The 20,159-nt window shown below is 41.5% G+C and overlaps 1 protein-coding gene across 2 annotated transcripts in view; it reads right to left on the reverse strand.

Moving 5' to 3' along the window:
- DIP2A (disco interacting protein 2 homolog A) overlaps positions 1-20,159 on the reverse strand; it is an 80,148-nt gene that overhangs the window by 4,686 nt on the left and 55,303 nt on the right. The window contains exons 18-34 of one of the 2 annotated variants that reach the window (XM_083864808.1): positions 19,557-19,696; positions 13,239-13,375; positions 12,682-12,762; positions 12,356-12,483; positions 11,276-11,390; positions 9,943-10,144; positions 9,717-9,817; positions 9,496-9,576; positions 8,370-8,493; positions 7,984-8,105; positions 7,527-7,638; positions 7,199-7,308; positions 6,959-7,089; positions 6,168-6,336; positions 4,807-4,977; positions 2,246-2,307; positions 517-574 (exon numbers count right to left, since the gene is read on the reverse strand). In XM_083864808.1, the coding sequence (XP_083720934.1) occupies positions 517-574; positions 2,246-2,307; positions 4,807-4,977; positions 6,168-6,336; positions 6,959-7,089; positions 7,199-7,308; positions 7,527-7,638; positions 7,984-8,105; positions 8,370-8,493; positions 9,496-9,576; positions 9,717-9,817; positions 9,943-10,144; positions 11,276-11,390; positions 12,356-12,483; positions 12,682-12,762; positions 13,239-13,375; positions 19,557-19,696 (2,044 nt within the window). Of the gene's footprint in view, positions 1-516; positions 575-2,245; positions 2,308-4,806; positions 4,978-6,167; positions 6,337-6,958; positions 7,090-7,198; positions 7,309-7,526; positions 7,639-7,983; positions 8,106-8,369; positions 8,494-9,495; positions 9,577-9,707; positions 9,818-9,942; positions 10,145-11,275; positions 11,391-12,355; positions 12,484-12,681; positions 12,763-13,238; positions 13,376-19,556; positions 19,697-20,159 lie in introns of both variants that reach the window. The other variant, XM_083864807.1, reaches the window with a different exon arrangement.

Raw genomic sequence — 20,159 nt, forward strand, 5'->3', positions numbered from 1 at the left:
TGTTGGTTTCACACCTAGAAAATGCCTTCCATATGAAGGCCATATGAAGATTTGTTTCAGTGGTAGCAATTTATCCTATTGCTTCATGTCATGCACCTGGCTTCACTTTAACTATTCCTATTCCTGGACACATTCTGATTAGCCAAGCTCATCCCACATATTCTGTACTGAGATCCAGGTGAGGCAGCTCCCTGCCCAGGTGGGGGCCATGAGGACATAATGAGTGTCATAATGGCTTTAAACTGAAAGAGGAGGTTTAAAGTAGATGTTGGGATGAAATTCTCCCCTGTGAGGGTGGTGAGGCCCCGGCACAGGATGTCCAGAACACCTGTGGTCACCTCACCCCTGGAAGTGTCCAAAGCCAGGCTGAATGGGGCTTGGAGCAACCTGGGATAGTGGAAGGTGTCCCCCCACCCATGGCAGACGGGGACTGGAATGAGATGAGCTGTAAAGCTCTCTCCAACCCAAAACACTCTGTGATTCTGTGAGGAGGAAGGATCACACTCAGTCTCTCACCTTTCCAGACTCCATAAGTGGCAGACTGTGTGGAGAACCTCTCTCTACCAAACGCACCCTGAGAAAATAAGAGGATACACTTGTACAAGGCTTTAAGAACTGTTGGAGATTAGGATTTATTTTTAAAATTTTTTTTTCTCCTTTTTCTCTCAGGGAATTTTCTCCCATCTGCTGCCTAAGAGATGATAATGGATGTACTTAAGAGACAAATAATGTAGCCAAGGAGAAGGGGGAAAGGTGCAGGTGGCTGCACTCTCACAGCTGAGGGGCATTCCCTTGGGAAGGGCAGAGATACCTGAGATTTTGGCTAGGGGGTGAGGAGCTGAGCCTGGCTCCTCTTTCTCTCCCTCCCAGATCAGAGGGGAGATGGCTGGTCTGTGGTTGTTGTGGGAAAAATTTGCTGCCACCTTGGAGTTCCACCTTTTACTGCTTCTACCATGAGTGAGGCTTTGCTCATAAAAGCAGCCCGTGAATTGGGACCTTAGTAACACCCTCACCATCTACATGGGTTCCTCAGGGGAAAACCTGGGACCCTGAACCCCTCCCCGCTCTGAGGGGGCCTCTCCTGGCTGTAGGAGCATGGCTGCCAGCTGCCAGCTGTCTTCTGCTGCTGCTTTGGGTTTTTCACTTCATTTTACCCCAATACCCCATGTCTGCCCAACCCCACGGTTCCTGCTACAGCTGTGGAGTTTGTGCTGTGCTTTGTTTGCCACCCTGGGTGAGCCCGCCCTGCCCTGCAGGCTCTGCCCCGGCCCTGCTGCAGCCCCCGTTCCCCCCAGCCCGGCCGCCATGGCCGCCCTCCCCTCAGGGCCGGGCACAGCGCCCCCTGCCGGCGCGGGGCAGTCACCGCCCCGCCCTGCCCGGAGCCCGCAGCGCCCCTGGCGGCCCCGAGCGGAACTGCACCGGGGGGTTCTGCTCTCTTTGTTTGCCTTTTCATACATAGATATATATATACATATACTAGTAAAGAACTGCTATTCCTTTTCCCATATCTTTGCCCGAAAGCCCCTTAATTTCAGTTATAATAATTTGGAGGGAAGGGGGTCATATTTTCCATTCCAAGGGAGGTTCCCACTTTCCTTGGCAGATGCCTGTCTTTCAAACCAAGACAAGAACTTAAGCTAAACAGATGTGTTCTAGTATATCCACTGCTACTCCATCCTTAGCTGCAATGAATCACCCAGTTCCTTTTATTTATTCACAACTTACAGTTACAAGTTTCTAGCTGTCTTCAAAACTTCCCTATTAGCATTCCCATATAACAGGTTTCTTTAAAGAATCTGTAACTCTGCTCTCTGGAAAGATAAGTAACTTTTTCCAACAAAGCCTGAAGGTTGCAGTCCCACCAGCATTTTAAATGCACCTTTTCTGCATTCTCCTGGACCTCTACTTGTCACACTGAGTCATGGCAGAGCATCAGTAGGAATTACAAAGAGTAAAGAGCAAGCAGACTAAGTGGCATTAAGTGACACACTGTATCCCAGGGAAGGCTGAAGGAACAAAGTTGTTTTGGTTTGAAGGGAGAAAGAAAAAAAAAAACTAAGGGAAATTCTAACTGTTCTACTATCCACAGGATTGTTAGAGAGCAGAGGAATTGCACAGCACAGGGATATAATATGGCAGGGAGTCAGTTGGCTTCTGTCAAGGATAGTTCAACAAACCAATGCAATGAGGCTGAAGTTTCTTCTCCACACCCACTGAAGAGTTAATGCTTTAACACAGACTGTACCTGTCGTGTCGAAGTGCTCTCATATCTACATAGACTGTCGTTGGATCTGGTCCTGCTGTTCCCTAAGAATAAGGAGGAAGAAACAAATTCAACAGAAGCCACAACACCCTGCTTTCATTCTCACAGCCACAATAATTCACAAATTTCTCTCCCTTTTTTACTGGCACTTCCCTAATGTACAATTAATAAAGTAGCCCCCCTTTCTACAGTGACTACTGTAGAGCCCTTGCTTTTTATGGAATTACTCAATGAATGCACAAGTGAAGTATGTAGTACAGGTAAGACTAAGTTTGCCAAATTTTTAAATTTAAAATTCAGCTTTTAGGGTTTTATTTGAGTGAGCACCTGCTCTAAAACCCACACAGCCAGTGCAAAAGGATGTAAGCACAAACCTGTGTGGGCCTAGTCCCTAACACTGCAGAACCAGATGGACTTTAGGACGTGACAAGCACACATGCATCACTATACCTGTTCAGCCAGCTTGCCCAGCCTGTTTGGCTGACAGCAGGACCACAAACAGAAGTAACAGAGGCCATCAAAGTGTGGGAAACAGAGAGAAAGGGGAAAAAAAGAAAATACAAACAAAGAGGCACTGGAAACATAAGATACACACAGTAAGACAGAAAACAAAACTTACACTGTTTTAGAATGAAAAGAAAATTTCCATTTCAGATTATTTAAGAGCTAGGCACATTCAGGTAGTTCTTTTGGAAACATGCAAGTCCCAGATTATGAACAAAAGAGGGCTACAGTAACTCATACATTGCTTTATAATAAATCCCTTCTCCCTCTGTAAGACTGCTGCTTCAGAAGGACCTTCTCAGTGAATCAGTTCAGCAGAGTTGGAAGACATTTATCTGCCTGCTAATTTTTATCAAAAGTTTGGTCATTCATTTACATTCATTTAAATCCAATTAAAAAAGTCTAAAGGAGGTATCACTTTGGAAGAACAGAGAAAAAGGGGTAGAAAACTCTTCCCACTAAAAAGGGGCTAAAGAATGAAAAACAGAGATGAAAAAGGCATAAAATGAAGGGGAAGCATAACTGCCCAGCAGTCCTGTATTCCTCTCTGGGTTTTTTTGAAGTACTTTTCATGTTGCCATTCAGTGTTCTGCAGAAAAACTGTTTCCCACCCCTTTATCCCAAACTGGCTTTTGAAATTTTTATTCACACAGGCAATTTGGAAAGCTATTCTTTCACATTTGGCAGCTGAAATATTTTATTAAATGAATTCAAAATCTTAAATTGCAGTCAACTTGATTTTATGTGTATCCTTCCTGTTTTTCCACCTATTGATCACTCTGACGTTATTTCTTTATAACTATTTAGCTTGGTCTTGTTAAACATCTTTTCTCCTTTAATTGTGAAAGAAACCATAGAAACTAAGGAAACAATGGTGAATGGCAACATATTTAAGTAACTCACATCCCAAAATATCTCTCTTGTAGGAAACCTAGGACACTGTAATATATTCTGAGAGCTAAAAAGGCTTTTCTTCATCTAGTGGGCACCAGGAAGAAAAAAAAGGAAAAGCAAAGTTTTGCAGAAGTACAGTAGCAATTTTTATAGAATCCTATTTTATTAAGTGTAATGCATTCCAATAAAATTGGAAATTAAATTTACAATTACACATACTTAATCCATGTGCCCCCTAAGATATTCCCCACATACAAAGCCACATACTGCCTCATCTGAAACCTGAGCACTTTATTTACTAACTTAAGCATCCTCCAAACTCCAGGGTGCTTTCCCATTTTCTAATCCATGCTTACTTAATACCTGATTTTTCAGGTAAGTTTTGATATATATATATACAGACACATAAAATGTATGTATTCTTTTAATCTCCTGATTGGAAAAGAAATACCTTATTAAGAAAAGCTAGACTTCATCTGATTAAATTACACATAAAAGATTATTATCAGCTGAATACTAAACTATCAAAGGTGGTTTTGGACCACAGCATGTCATCATCTCCAGACTGTGAAGCATGACTAGTACTTTATGGGCATATCCTCCCTCTCAAAGCTTTCCATTTCACACTTTTAAGTAAAAAAAAGTCCAGCTCTCACACAAAGTGAGACAAAAATATTTGCATGTTGCTAATACTCATTTGGGGTCTTTAAAAATAAAAAAAAACCTGCCAGAAATGTCAATTTTTTTGGGTCTTATTTGCGAAATTCTGTCTTCCATTTAATTCCACATTATACAAAACAAGACAAAATTTAAGCACACAAAAGCTGAAACAGCACTGCTTGTAACACGTAATGCTTATGAATAGGAAGGTGTTTATTTAATACTTCTCTTGCATAGTAGGAAGGCAACAAGTTTCTTATCACTGACCCTTTGGATTAGAAAAGCAAATCAATTGGTCAATTAGTACAGAAAAGTGAAATTATCATAATCATCATCATCTTATTAAAAAGCTTAATTTAACTTGGTGATGAAGCAAGCAAGCAATGGAGCACTAGTTCATTAGAAAAGGAAATCCATTCAACCAAACATGATTTTCTACCATGTTCCCAGAGATTCTGTCCAAGGAACAAGTAATTTAATCTCACCTGCAAGCAAATTGCTACGTTGACCCTGCACCCAAAGGTAGTGCTCACTGCACGAGCAGAGAGGCCCAGGTCTTTGAATAACTTGGAGAAGGACTGGGTGAGGGTGATCCTTGGCCTCTCCTCTGCCACCACCATGCAGGTGCGCACGCAGGACAGGTTAACCCCCTTCATCTGGAGAGTGAGGGGAGAGAACAACATTGTAACTTCAGGGGCAGCAATTCTAGAAAGAAACTGTTTCATTTGTGCAACAAAAGGGCTTCAAAAGCCCTTGAGTAAGACATGAACTGGATTAACACTACAGACAATGTGTAGCTGCAACACAGTCACTCAGCATTTTGAAGTGAAAAACCCTTGAAATGTCATTTTGCCACAGGGCTGGGCTCCCAGCACTGCACAGTTTAGGTATCCCAGACATCATCAGCTCATCTCAGTGTGAATGTGAACCTGGAACAACTAGCTGTGGGCCAGGATTCCCTTTGGTGAGGTCCAGTGGAACAGAGGGACAAGGGTTTTTGTCTCTATTGAGAGCACACAGTACAATCACTTTTTTGTGAAGGAGCTGCCACACATTCCCAGTGGAAGTCCTGAGCAGCTGAGTTATTACAGCTGTGGGAATGCTCCTTCCTCTTTAAGGAAATGAAATCTGAGTTGAGAGATTTCCCTCAAAAATAAATAGATGTATTGGAGTGTACTTGATGTTGTTAGGAATCAAAGGATCATGTAGCATATGCTTTGAGTGGGAAGGAAAGGATTTTAAAGCTCATCTCATTCCAAGCCCTCTGCATGGGCAGAGACACTTTCCTCTAGATCAGGCTGCTCCAAGCCCCATCCAACCTGGCCTGGAATACTTCCAGGACTGGGGAAGATTATATCCATTTTAGAAATCAACGCTTTTGGTATCAAGTGATACCTGAAAGTGAAACTTGATGAGTTTTGGGGGGCTTTTTCTTTTGGCCGTTTTGGGTGAGGTTTCTTGTGTTTGGTGAGGCTTTGGGATTTTTCCTTCTGTTGGTGTGTGCTTTGTCTGGGATTTTTTTTGTTTGGTGCTGGGTTTTTTTCTTGTCTCAGACACAAACGAATTGATAGGCTTGCTATGCATTTTGCCAAAAATCTCAAAAAACATCCAGCAGCATAGAGGTTGCACAAATAACTAAAACTGAAAATACAAGACTTCTTTGTTTTTTCTCCACCAGAAACATGGAAACCAAATCTTCCAGTGGTCTCAACACTCCCCAAAAATCAAGTTATAATGGAAGGCTCTCAAGAACACTTAAAACCTCATCTTCTCCAAGCGAAAATGAAGTTTTTAAAAAAGGTACATGTATGTTTATGTCAGTATGTGGCAAAATGAAGCCACTCACCCGGAGAGCATCAGTCTGTGTCCCAAGGCCTTTGGTGCACATCTCCATCACGGAGTAGGAGCAGAAGGTGACACGCACTTTGTACTGGCTGACAGCAGACAGCCACAGAGACACGTTGCTCTCCAGCTCCAGAGGAGGCACCAGAATGGACTGGTGACCTGAATATATACTGGGGAGAGGAAGCAATAGGAACATGAAAATTCAATTAATTAATGCATATAGCATGTTTTAAAGGCAAAAAAATTTGCAGCTTTGTGAGATGTGCTGCATTAGAGTAGGTATCTGATTGAATCAAGACCCACTCATTTTAAGAAAAATTTAACTGCTTCCTTTAGAAGTATTTCTTACTGCATACCAATCTTGCAGTGAACACCTTAAAGGTCTTGTCAAAGCATATGGTTTAATCTCAAAAGACTTTAAAAGGATTTACTTAATCAATATTAAACAGATAGTGAAGTCTTTTTTTTTTTTTTCCTTCCTTGAATTTGGACACAATTTTTTTTTTAAGAAAAGCTAGACTCCATCTGGTTAAATTATACATAAAAGATTATTATCAGCTGAATACAAAACTATCACAGGATAGTTAATTTTTGCAATTAATTCCAATTACAAACCTGAAGTTACTCAAGTAACTAACTGACTTAAATGGATTTTCTTACCACAAAAAGTGTTTTCTGAACCACTGATAAAAAGGTTAATTTGGATTTCTGACAGTTTCACCCATGTCCATTCCCTGGGGTTCTAGAGAAGGCTGGGCACACGTGAGGAGACCCAGAGCTGCAGAGCCATACCTGCACAAGCACCACAGAGCAAAGCCCAGGCCACAGTAGGGGTCCAGGCAGATGGCAATCTGTCGGGATGGGTACAGCTCACACTGGAGCTTTATAGAGCGACATAAGGCACTTGTAGCTGCGTGTGACATCTGCAACAGGAAAACAGCACCTCTCAGGGACCTTCTTCTGGAAAGAGGGGTTTACATATTTCTTTATAAATATAAAGGACTAAAACATGATTATGTCTTGTTACTGTACCTTTACTCCTGCTAATATACCAGTAGTAGACACACTGAAGTCCAAGTATGCCAACATATCTGGAGATGTAGGTCTGAAAATACTAGCTAGCTTCTTTTTAGGCATATCATCTATTGAAAATACATAAGTAGAGGACAGTACCGTATTATTTTGGGAAACAGGCACAGGACAAAAAAATGTATCTTTACAGCATTATCATCAGATCCTCCCTATAGTTTCTGGACAGCTATTTTAACACAATGCATGATACATCCACTCAATCAGGCAGTTGTGGTGTAGCAAAATAAATACATCACTCTTCAAACTATTTCCATTTTGGCTACCGTACCTGTATCCAAAATAGTGGGCCACGTTTTAATATCTACAGCTGCTGCAGCCTCCTTGGACCTGAGCAGTTTCATTATAGCTTGGGTGGTCAATATACATGCAGATTTACTGACCTGCAAAAGGCAAAGCATTAAGACCATTGATAAAACCAGGGAGTGCAGGCTCAAAGTCATGTCATATGCATCCAGATGAGATAACCAGTAAGATGAACAGATGAAGAAAATAATTGGAAATAAATCAAAATAAATCACAACAATAAAATAAGTTTTAAATAAAACTCATTTAAAACAACTCATTTAAAATGAGTTTCTGAAGAAGTCATTACTGACTCAGCCACAGCACACTGAGTATTTATTTTGTAGCTTATTTTACACCGACCATGGCAAAGCACTTCGTCAGGCTGCATCAACCATTCACCACTCCCCAAAAGCACAAGGAGAGGAATGTCTCATACCTACCTCTACAATCATTTTGACAGTGGGCAGAGTGGTAGCAAGGTTCTGTGGATGAGGTGGGCGGACAGTGATGGGAACACAGCCAGCGTACAAACAGCCATAGAAAGTTGCTATCAAGTCTACTCCTGGAAAGGATATTTGTGAAATTAAAGCCATTTTTATCAGATCAACAGGATGAACTCTTCCAGTAAAGTCAAAACACACTGATTTATGTTATTAAGATGCAAAGATTTGTCACAAGCGTCTCTTCAAATCAACAGGCTGTTCCACGCCCAGTTTAAAACATTTTGCATTTAAGAGCTACCAAAACCTATTAAAATCCCATTTATTGACATAACTTCTTTTCTTGTGCTATGTGATTATGGGTTTTGCTGTCTGTGTTGCTTTACCTGGAGGGTAAACCAGGGCCACGTGGTCACCAACGTTCAGCCGTCCCTTCTCCATCAGCGCGACCGCCACTCTTTCCGCCCTCTTGTGCAGCTGGATGCATGAGGCAGTGCTGGCTACAGTACCCTGCACAGGAGACAACAGAAACCTTTACAGGAACAGCAGTAGCTCAGTGACTTGGATACTGACAGGAAAAGGTGTAAACCAAAAAGGTTTTTCCTTTTTGAACAAGAGAACAAACCAGCTATTTAAGACAGGTGTTAACCAACAGGTGACTTCTTTGTGCCCAAGTTTTGTGTTTCCTTTTGCAGAGTCTTGTGTCAAAGGTAAAACTTGCCTCAACAAAATGACCTGGGAAAGGGCTGCTTCATACTAGAAAACTTTCCTCTAAATCTTTTTTACTCTGAGAGAATAAACCAATTTAACAATAACGATATTGAAACAATTTCTTTTGCTGAAGTACAATCTCAAAAGAAAAGTTAGGAAGTCTGATTTATGTCCTAAACTCTTTTGCCCTTTTGAATGAGACCTACAAATCCTTCACTTCCCAAAGACTGCTGCTGGACTTTCTGGAAGACTCCTTTCTGCAGTACAGCACAAGGCAGATCCAATTTGTCCCTGAGCTGTTACTGTCACTCTGTGTGCCATCCTTTTTGAGGGCAGAGCCTGGCCCAAGGCAAGGCATCAGTATCTCCTGCAGGGTGTGACAGTGCTCCTGGAAAATTTGACTCCAAAGCTGTCCCAAGGGCTCTCTACTTAGGCTCTAGATCTTCTAATCAGGAAATCCTCCATTTCTGACTTACAGTTAACCCTTGTGCTCAGGAATGAAGACAGAATCATGGCTTCCATTAATATGATTAAAGTTGTGTTCCAGCAGGAAATGCAATTACTGCAATGTTTTAAGCTAGGCAGAATGTATACTGAAATTCCAGATGTGGAATAAAACATATGACATAAAATTCCAGAAGTGGAAAAATTTATGCTGCTTACTAACTAGCAATTTTTGTCTGCTTCATTAAAATAATCTGCAGCATTTCAGGAAAAGACTTCTGGAAGGAATTTTCTCAGAATCTAAATACTCTTTTGTTTTGGTCTCAATCTCCAAGTATGACCTAAAGTGCATCTTACCTTGGAATTCAACAGAAGGAAGAGTGGATGATCTGGAGTTGTCTGAGCTCGCCACTGAAGAACATCTGCTAAATACAGGAACTGAAAGGGAAGAAAATGGAGACATTCAAAATCACTCAAAGTGCCTCAGGTTTATCTTCAGTATACCTGTTTTTCTCTCATTCTGAATAAGCTAATTCAAACATTTAATAATACCAGGACCCCAGTGTCACCTTTCTTGCCTGGTCATTGTCCTCCAGCTGGCTAACATCTCTCCCTGCGGCTTGTGCAATCCTCTTGCCAGCTACCAGGTTTCCTACGATCATGGATGCAGGACCAACATCTGCATTTTGAAAAGAACAGTGCAAAATGAGGAAAAGCAACCTAAGAAACAAGCAGCAATTCAGCCTGCAGGTGCCCTGTGTAACACAGGTCTGGCAGAACTAGCACGTATTCTGGTCTCCTCACCTGGCTGCTTCTGCCGTGGCTTGGGCAGGTTGGTGACACAGGTGTGGGGACACATCAAGACGTTACAAGGATGCAGAGCACCCTCCAAAAAGCGCTGCTTTGTTTCTGAAATATGAATTCCTCCCAGTGGAGCCTTTGGCAAAGTGTTGGCTGGCACCAAGGCAAGGCAGTACACACCTACTTGATGAATGCTATCAATTGCCTTCATAGAAATAAAAACAAAACAAAACAACACAACATTCTACATTATCAACTGGGATGTAGCCAGAGCAAGAATTTGAATTCAATTCGTTTATAACATTAAAATTTTTACTTGCACCACAGTTTGCAAATAAAGGGTCCAATTCTGCACTCACTGAACTCATAGAAGCTGTGCCATGACTTCAATGGGAGCAGGAGCAGACCCAGGACTTTGCTTGTGCCCTCTATCAAGGGGATGCCACCTGCACATCAGGGATTAGGAAAGTCTCTTAAAAGTGGGCAAAAAGTGCAGAGATCTTCAAAAGCCAAAGTTACATAACAGCAAATTTAGCATGTATGGCACAATCACAAAAGCGCAGTAGAACATAAAACTCACAAAATTTAGGAGGGAAGCATCTTTGCTGCCTAAATTTTAAGTGTCCCTTTTAGCTATGACACTTCTAAAAAGAGAAACAAAAATATTTTCTCCCAATACTAGATATTCTCTCCAAAAAGGTAAGAAAGCTGAAATTAGGCAGAAACCATTATTACCCAACTGCCTTACTCTTAAGAGCAAACTTCCTTTAAGTGGTTCTCTGCATCCTTCCCTTCAGTCGTCCCCAGAGTCCTCCATAATTGATCTTTCCACTTTTACTTCCTGAGAACTGATTAATTCTAAAATCTGCAAATGCAGACCTACCACAGTTCCCCTTCCTCCTGTCCTTCATCCCCAAGAAAATACAGCAAAATAATTAAGGGAAAAAAGTTTTTAACCCTTCTTGTTGCAGATCTAGAATAAGGCTGTTAGTGATAAAAATCTTTCAGGGCTGTTCTGATACTTGGCAGTATACCTGTGAATATTTTCAGAGGTAACTCAGTATGAAATCAGAAGAGACATGAAGCATTAACCTAAACAAAACCCATCACCCTTGGGACTTCGAGAATCCTAGTAGCAGGAAGTTAGTAAAACATTCTGAAAGAAAATCTTACTTTTTACAAAATTCCGTTAATTCTCAACCCTGAAAAAATTATCTTATTATGGCTCTCTCTGGTTACACTGATAGGTTTTGCTTATGAAAAAAAAAAAGTCTAGTATTCTCATTTCATGCATCAGCCTTATTCACCTGGAAAGAGAAAAGGACAGACTGACTACCTGTAGAACCCTGCTCATCCACTGAAAACTATCCTCCTCTGAGGCGTCAGGCCGTTGCTCTGCCACAAGCACTATCCGATCATCATGCAAAACGGGCACAGAAAACACTGCTATCCTAAAACACAAAGGACAGAAGAATGATAGATGCAACACAGGGTGAGCACAGCATGGCTTATCATCACACGGGAATGGCTGCAACCTCTCATGGCACTGTTTCACACACACCAAGCATTATTCATGCCAGATCATCACAAAATCACAGGAAAATTTAGAACACGTGGGTTCCTTGCTGTAACTGATTTCTGCTGGGGGTCAGGTGGATTTGCAGTCACTCATGTGTCTGATAGGCAAGTTTCATTCATGTAGGGGGTGTGCAAACCTTGCCTATCGAACTCCATCATGCATACTAGACTTGTAGTCCCTACATACCATGTCCCTTCTGGAAGACAACTATGCCAAGTTACTGACCACCAGATGCTTTACACTAAAAAATACTTAATTCCCACTGGAGAATTACCTTAGTTTTAAGATTGCCTCTTCTAGGATAAAATACTAATAATGCCTCAGCTTGGACTGGTCCTAGTTTGAACCCTGAAGACTCCACTTGTCATTGATCTTCATCTGGACATTGAGCCATGGACCACTGAGGAGCACTCAGGTTGGAGATACAACTCACTATCTTTGATGGTCCTTCAGCAGCCTAGTTTGTTCTTTTGAACAGGCTGCACAGTCCCTCCCTAAGACACCCAAAAGGCTCAGGGGCCAGAAGTGCTTTCCATCTGTCATATGAATCTTAAGAGAAGCTTTGAAAGAAGTTTGAAACAGACACTTTAAGATCTACCTTTATACTGTGTGAAAGTAATTTAAAATCTATTATGCATGAAGCAGGGTGTCAAGAACTGTCTTTCAAGTTAGCAGGAACAACCACTTCACAACCTAGTGCCAACTTTCCTACAAAACACACATGAAAAAGTTCACATGCATTGCTCCTGTCTATGCTGTGTCACTCGATGACCCTCTGTGGGTTAAAAAAGGACAACAAAGCCCAATCAGCAGTGTTGAAGTTTTTAACACACTCACCTTCCCCGATAGACAAACTTCATGGGTTCAACTGCCAAGGCGGTGGCGACCACATCATCTGCATTGTGCCTGCGGCCACTAACTGTCATCAAGCCATCCAATTTTCCTACCACAAACACCAAATAGTCCTGAAAAGAAGGAACAATCAGAAACAGAGCAGAAAAACCTCCTCACTCCTGGCAATACATGCATGACTCAAGCCAACAATACTCTCCAGATCTATAGGAGGTCAGTGCACTGACATAAAGTGCTGCCAAATTCAGGGGCATCAGTTTAGAGTTGGGAATCAGGACAAAGTAGGGCCCTGAGGGCTTGTTCACACTTACAGGACCCACAAAGCCAAGCAATCCTGTTCTTGTGAAGGGCTGGTCTGATACAGGAATGCCAGCTGCTGTCACTGGGATGGCCTGGAAGAACACAGAAGGATTCAGACACTCACTGGACTGATAAGGACTTTCACTCCTTTACTGCCAGAATACATGAAATGGGGTACCACTGCAAGGAAAAATATGGGCAGAAAGATTGAAATGCCTTCGGGTAACTACACATAAGACCATTGTGTTAATTCAGAGCTAAGACAAATTTAAATATTCACATAGGCACTACACTGGACTGTGGAATACACAATTCCACAGTTTGCAGATTGCAGATGACTGCAGATGACACTTGGCATTTTTGGTTCTAAAGAGGCAGAATGCCTTGTTATGATTCTATGAATGAAGCAAAGTGTACCTGTCCAAGGCTTTTTTCTAACTAACTAAAAAACCAAACAATGAAACACACACACACACAACCTCCCCTCCACAAAGGACCTTTAAGGGATAAATAAGTCTATTTGCAAGAAGAAATACTAGAAATGTAACAATTACAAAGAAATTCAAACCTCAAATACATTCTTGGTGATTCCGAGGAGGCCAAAATACGCTGTCCCAGTTGCTCCTGAATTCACACATATTTCTCCAACCTCATCAGCTTTACACAGATAAGGAGTCCCATCCACCTTGACAACACACATGCTGGCTGCAGGGAGGAAGAACACAGAATCACAGCATTAGTCTGCTCCAGCAGGTGACACACGTGGTGCTCTGCCACTGACAGATAAAGATTTTAGTATCAATTATTCACCAGCTACAGCAAAAACACAGCATGTAAGAGAGCTCACTTTAGCTTCCTGACAGCCTGTGCAATCTGTTCTCCAAGATTAAATTCATAAATGCAATTTTTTTTTCTTACAGCACTTCACAGCTTCCACATCAGCTGCAGCTGAATCCAAGGCAGACGGATTGAGGGAGTTCAAGACTCAAGATCAAGAAAGAAATCGATAAATCTATCCAGGTCAATACAAAAGAAACATGGCAAAGCCAACTCTGCTGCCTGCACGGACCAAGGACTGCTGGTAAAATAGATCTGTGGGTACATTTTCAAACCTTAGAGAAGTCTTCCAATTGCCATGATCCTAGATTTGAACTGGTGAGAAAATCATTCACCCTACCAATAGATCAACCTCTAAATTATCTTGGTTTCATAAAAATTACTTATTAGAACACGTAGCTGTTATTAGTAATGGTTTGGAACCATGCGATCATAACCTTGGGTGACCAAGTAGAGATGCTACTCAAATTCTGGTACAGTTTCTGGTTATTATATGTGTGAACTAGATGTCTGGAATTAAAATCCACAGTATGAACTACTGGTCATGCAAAACCCCACACTTTGCTATTTAGGAGAAAAAAATTTAAAATTCAATGGTAAATTGGAACTGACAAGGTAGTTCATTACTATAGGAAATAACCTGAGCAAACATCAGAACTCTGTATGTAACACTAAACAATGATGCTAAGAGAAGTGTTAATAACTGAAGAAAGCACAGTTTGTGGGCATTAACAGATGTGCAGCCCTCACTGCATTCACAAACATGGAAAAACCAATGGATCAGCCTGCAGTCCCTAAATGATGCTCCATCCATGAAGCCAAAAGACAATCCTATCACCCTGATCAAGTAAAAAAAAAAAAAAAATACTTACCAGTAACCAATGTATGATACAGGTAGTCTACAGGTACATTCTAACAGCAGGCACTGTTCTGTCCTGCCAGGTTATACTGCAAGGCTGCCCTTCTGCAGTATCTGTGGAGCTCTACTCTTGCTTCTCCTCCTTTTCCTGCTTCATGTGTGACATACAAGAGAGTGCATCTACCACCATTTCAGTCTCTCTCAACAGCATTGCATCTGAAAAAGAATTAAAGAGAAAGGAAAAGCAGATGGGACAGGAATGTACATGTGGACTGCATGTCACGAAGAGCACAGATTCCAGCTAAGAAAGCTTGCTTTCTTCAAATGAGTCCACATGTACATTCTGACAGATGGTGACTCTCAGCAGTCAAACCTGCCAAGGAGAATCCTGGCAGGAGATGAGAATCCTGCTGTGCAAAGGACGATGCTGATGTCCTACCAAAGACTGGACTCAGCTCAGGATCTTTCAAGACTAGCACAGCAGGAATGCAAGAAGAATGCCAGGGACCTGCACGGCAGAAGGCTGTGACCAAAGGTACAGATGAGGGTCAGGAAGTGCTCTCTTGTTCCCTTTCCAGCATTTCATAGTGGGTCCATATACAATGGCTACCCTTTCATTACAGTCTTTAGCAAGAACTTCTCTTCTAGAAGAATGAAGCCTTAGGAAAAATACTAAAATGCCAGGATAGAATGCCTCTAGAATCACTGTGGAAGGTATTTCCAGGGTTTCCAGAGAAACCTCATCCTTGAGAAGAACAGCATACAGGGATATCAAATGCCGACCTGAATCTCTTCCTGCTCCTCTTGAAAGGGCAATAGGCACAAAGCAAGCCAACTTCCTAGATGAGGATGAACATAAATCTAAACTCTAGAGGTGATCACGAGCATTCAAAGTGTAACATTTAACTTCGAAGAAAACATCTCATCTCGAGTGCACACTAGCACAGGTCTCCAAGACAAGTTGTTCTGCAGTGGCTGTTGTGTCACTGTGTGACAGACTGAAGCCCTGAGGAACAAAGAACTGATGAATATGATAAATTCTAAGGGCTGAGTGGAAAAGAGGTGCTATTAACCCACCATCTAAGGGAAAAAAAAAAAAAACCTGAAAACTTCACCAAGTTGTTCCGTAACAACTCCTCCCACTGAGGTAAAGGAACCAGAGCCCTCTGCAGTGAAGATGCGTTGTGGTAACCACCAGAACCCAGGCAAATGTTTGCTCAGACATGGATAGAGGAAACAATGAAATACAAGACATCCATGGGCTGGAGACACTGTGAGCATCCCAACATTTAGGAAATTGGAACAATTGGAACCATCTCCCTAAACTTCTAGAAAAGATACTGAATGCAGTCACAATCCAGAACATGACTCTGTTCGTTGCAGATCTCCTTGCAGAAGCCCAAGATTTGGTGCCAAACTGAAGTTTTCTGCCCGAGTGTAAGAAAATAGCTGCAGCAGCAGCACTGTTTCTAGTAACTTTGTATGATTAGAGGCTATAGGGATTTAAAACTTTCAGATTCAAGAGTGTTACTTCTTGTCAAAGAAAAAACATGAGAAGGATCCTGGTATAAGAACGGAAAGGATTAGCTGGGAAGTAGAAGGGAGACAAACTTAACTGCAGTTAACATATCCACTAAGCAACAGATCCAGGCTCAAACAAAGTATGTTTCCAAGATGACAGATAACATGGCAATCACATTCCAGCTGACATGAAAGTTGGAGGCTGAGAATGGGTGGAAGAAAAGAGGTTTGGCACTCTCTCTAATACCTTTACCAGTCCAATTTGAAAAAATGAACTGAATATTGTGAGGAGCCAAATTTAGCAATGCCAGTCCCAGACAGAAACGATACAAAATAGCCTAAGGTGGTCAACAGGTGGAGTAAAACATCATTCCTCCAGGACAGGATTCCACCAGAATGCATACCAGATTTTCTTTTATGAATTCCCATGCCATCTTTGAGAGGAAGATTTCTCTGTGGGTGCTGGCACTTCCCTTGAGTGTGATGTGTCCTTGTGATGGGCATTCATGGTAGATAATGAATGTGAAGGGAACGTGGCATCAAGAATGGCCTATAGGTTAAACAGCAGCGACACATGACCCTGGGTGCTGATGGCTCTGTTGAATAAGATCCCCTGAGCAGGTGGGCTCATGGAGAAAAAAAAAGCAAGATCTGAAGAAAAGGAAGATGCTGGTGGATATTTTATCCATGACCTTTTAACCAGGTAGATCCTGAATAAAGCATGCCAGAGATCTTCACAGGTAATGAGATCAAAACCATGGCTTGACCATTTCCAAATGAAATTCAGGAATGTGAGCTCCTATGTCACAAAGTATTTGAAAGGCCAGGGCAGACTTCCAGGTTCAGTGGGGATCATAAGATGGAACAAAGCCTTCAGAAAGAAATACAAAACCAAAAGCAGATCAAGAGGTGACTCATCAGTCAGCAGAGGGGCAATGACCAAGTGGTGGTATGTTCTCTCCTGTATGCCAAACACCAAGCCAGAATGGACAAGGGAACACCCTCCATGAATACTACACAGGAAAAAGCATAAATCTTACCAAGTAAGGCACAATATCTCCACTGTTAGAATGTACATGCAGACTCATTTGAAACTAAGTCACTCATTTACTCAAGTAATTAATTTTTTTTTTTAATTTAGCACACCCCTGTAAGTAGCTGCTTGTCTTTTGACTTCCATTGTACTCCAAAAGAATTTTTAAGAGACAAAAATTATCAATTATTTATAATGTATAATGAAATCTATCATGTATACTCTGACTTAAGGAATGTACAGAGAAATTTCTGCTGGAATTCTTAACAAGTGGATAAATTGAAGCAAATCTGTCCCAGATTCTGATGGCTCAATGCTATTCAGAGTTTTAAAGGAGTTATGAATTAATATGCCCAAATTCTGCTTAACCTACAAGTAGTTTTACCACTTACAACTGTATTTTCAATAGCAACAGCCATCAATTACAAGTCATAGCCCTCTGAGGCACTTAATAGCACACATTTAACTGTTCTCCCCTCACACAATCAGACAAGTCACAATGCTTCTTAGTCACATAGAAAGTTACGGTAGTGTTATCACTGCATGCCAGTGCCCCCCTAATCCAGAAGGGTCTCCTAGATTTGCCAGACAATGCTCCAAGGAATTTTGACAAATGAGAAGGGTTTTTCCACAGATCCCTCTGTCTACTCAGCCAGGCATTTCACAAGGACAGAGACGTATTTTTTGACAACTCACTATGAGGTGAAATTACTTAGCCATAAGCATACAGGGAACTTTTCCAACATCCTAAGGCAGACTTGAACCTGCCACTGAACAGATGCTCTGTGGAAAATTAACCCAGGGGACTTACAACTCCAACAATTGAATATGAAGAGTAGCTGCAGGCAGCTTTGTGCCTTAGTGTAGTCAAGCACACTTTGCTGTGAGAGCAAGCCTACAGCAAAGCCAGGAGCATCCCTGTGTTGGTTTTGCATGGCCTGGTTTTTGGTAGCAGAGGGGCCACAGAGGTGCAGCCACACCAGATAAACTGATCCAAAGAAAGATTTCAATTGATCCTGCATCTAATACCACTTTTTTGAACGGCAGCAATATTGAGTTTAAGCTCACTCAGTTCGCCAAAGGACTCAGGACTACCCGAAGGACATGCAAACTTGCTCCCTTCATGTCCCTGTGTATAACCTATAATCTCAGGAAAACATTGGGATCACAGCTGAATTTCAGTGAGGTTTCAAGGGCACAGCAGTAGTGTGGACACCCCAAACAGACAGCAGCAGCAGTACATGCCATCTGTATTCTAGTCAAAGCAGAAAAATCACTGATGCCAGTCCCAGAATCAGAGAACTGAATAGGTTGGAAAAGACCTTTAAGATCAAGTCCAACTGTGAGGCTGAAGTTACAACTGCCTTTCTTGGAATTTATTATGGACTTTCAAAACAACTTCAAATGGTCTTAATACAAAACAAAAACTTGAAAGAAGCTACACAACAACCAAATTACTTCTCTGCTTCATTTTGGTATGAAGTGCAGAGCTTCTGCTCAGGCTTCAGAAGAAGGAAGCTCTACTGAATTTAAGTTTAAAAACAACAACTGAACCACTGACTTCAGGGATGGCAAATGCCTTCTGAGGATATCAAGGAAAATTAAACAAGACCAATGAGACTTGCACACAATGGTTGAAATTTTCATCAGCAGAGTGGGAAGCTGTCTACCTCCTCTTATTTGTATCAGGGGCTTTGGTGTACAGAGAAGGGGTTGCTGCTGAAATCACACAAGTTGAGTCTCCACTTTACCCTGAGTAAATGCTCTACAGAGAGCAGGGCTTTAGAACCACAGCTCTGCAAGGCAAAAAGTTCATAAGGAGACCAAGTATAGCAAAGACAAAGGTGCCAAGGGCATGACCAGAATAAATCAGGTTCTTTGGTAACTACATAATAAACTTGAGGGGTGAGGAGAGTTCCAAAAAAGTCTGTCTTCCACCCTCTCCAAGCACACCAGAGCAGGTCAGGACAGAGCCTGAAGTTACTAGTACAGACAGTGCCATGGAACGTTACAGTGCCAGCATAAAAGCTGGAGCAGGTGGCACCAAGTGTTCAGTCCTTCATCCCACCATTCACAGTCTTAGGTCTGGCTTGGCACCCTACCTTTACTAACTCTCTTCAGAGCATTCTCCTGTCCAAATGCAGCCTGGTCTCAAATGAGAACAGAGATGAGATAAAGTCCCTTTTCTTCAATTAATTGAGGAACAATACCCAGCTCTATCCAATTCAGAAACCACAGTGTTGCAAACAGACATCATTAATCCAGGTTACTCCTGATCACTTTTTTTGTTCTCCGTGGGCATGAGAAAATAGTTTCCAGACTTAATTGTTCCATCACCTTTGCAGAGTTTGAGATGAGGTCCCTTTCAACTGAAATATTCTATTTTGTTCTACCCCACTCCATTCCATTCCAAAAACAATTCTGCATCAAGCCAAAAGCATTTGCCCATATCAAAATCTAAGGTCATTCAGATTTATTGTGCATGAAGCTCTAATCCATGTGTTTAGGTAATGTGTCAAAACATAACTCAAACTACCTTAAAGGTATTTAACATTTATTTATTCCATGCACACAAGTGTAATAGTAAAGATAATTTATGTGGAATATGCTGAAACCTACAGAAAATGCTCTCCTACCTCCAGGCATTATCTGCCCAACATCCTGCACAGTTAGCACTGACAACTTCTCCTCTGTATCCACTCTGATCACGCCGAAACTCAGACAATTCATAGATAACACTGCTTTTCCTGGAGGGGGGCCACCCAGTTCAGAAGGTCTGGAAGACAGAAAGTCCAGCTAGATATGAATCAGCAGAGCAGTACTGGTGATAGGGTCAGTAAAAACATTGTGCTGTTTCTCAGGTTTGGTAAGGTTAAGAAAAAGAATGTTTTTTCACTTTGATAGTTGATATAATGGATATTTCACTTTGAATAAACAAGAGTTCAAGAGTTATATAGTAACTAAATGAAGAAAGAGCTAAAACAAAACTCTCCAAAATTTCAAATTTTTTTTGTTTCAAGGTTTCTTGAAGTTGACTTTCTGAGAAAGCACATTTTGATCAGAACTGCTATCAAAAGTTTCCAGCATATCCCATCCGTATGTCTATTAATAATTAAATTAATTTCCTTTTCTTAGAGCATCCCTTGCTATCTCCAGAAACCCAATGGTATTTTTCTGATCAGTTAATTTTTTTTTTTTTTTTTAATTTAGGGCCCTGTTTACAAATCATTGTACATAAG

The sequence above is a fragment of the Zosterops lateralis genome (assembly GCF_965231275.1).
Source record: "Zosterops lateralis genome assembly, chromosome: 7".
Taxonomy (NCBI): Eukaryota; Metazoa; Chordata; class Aves; order Passeriformes; family Zosteropidae; genus Zosterops; species Zosterops lateralis.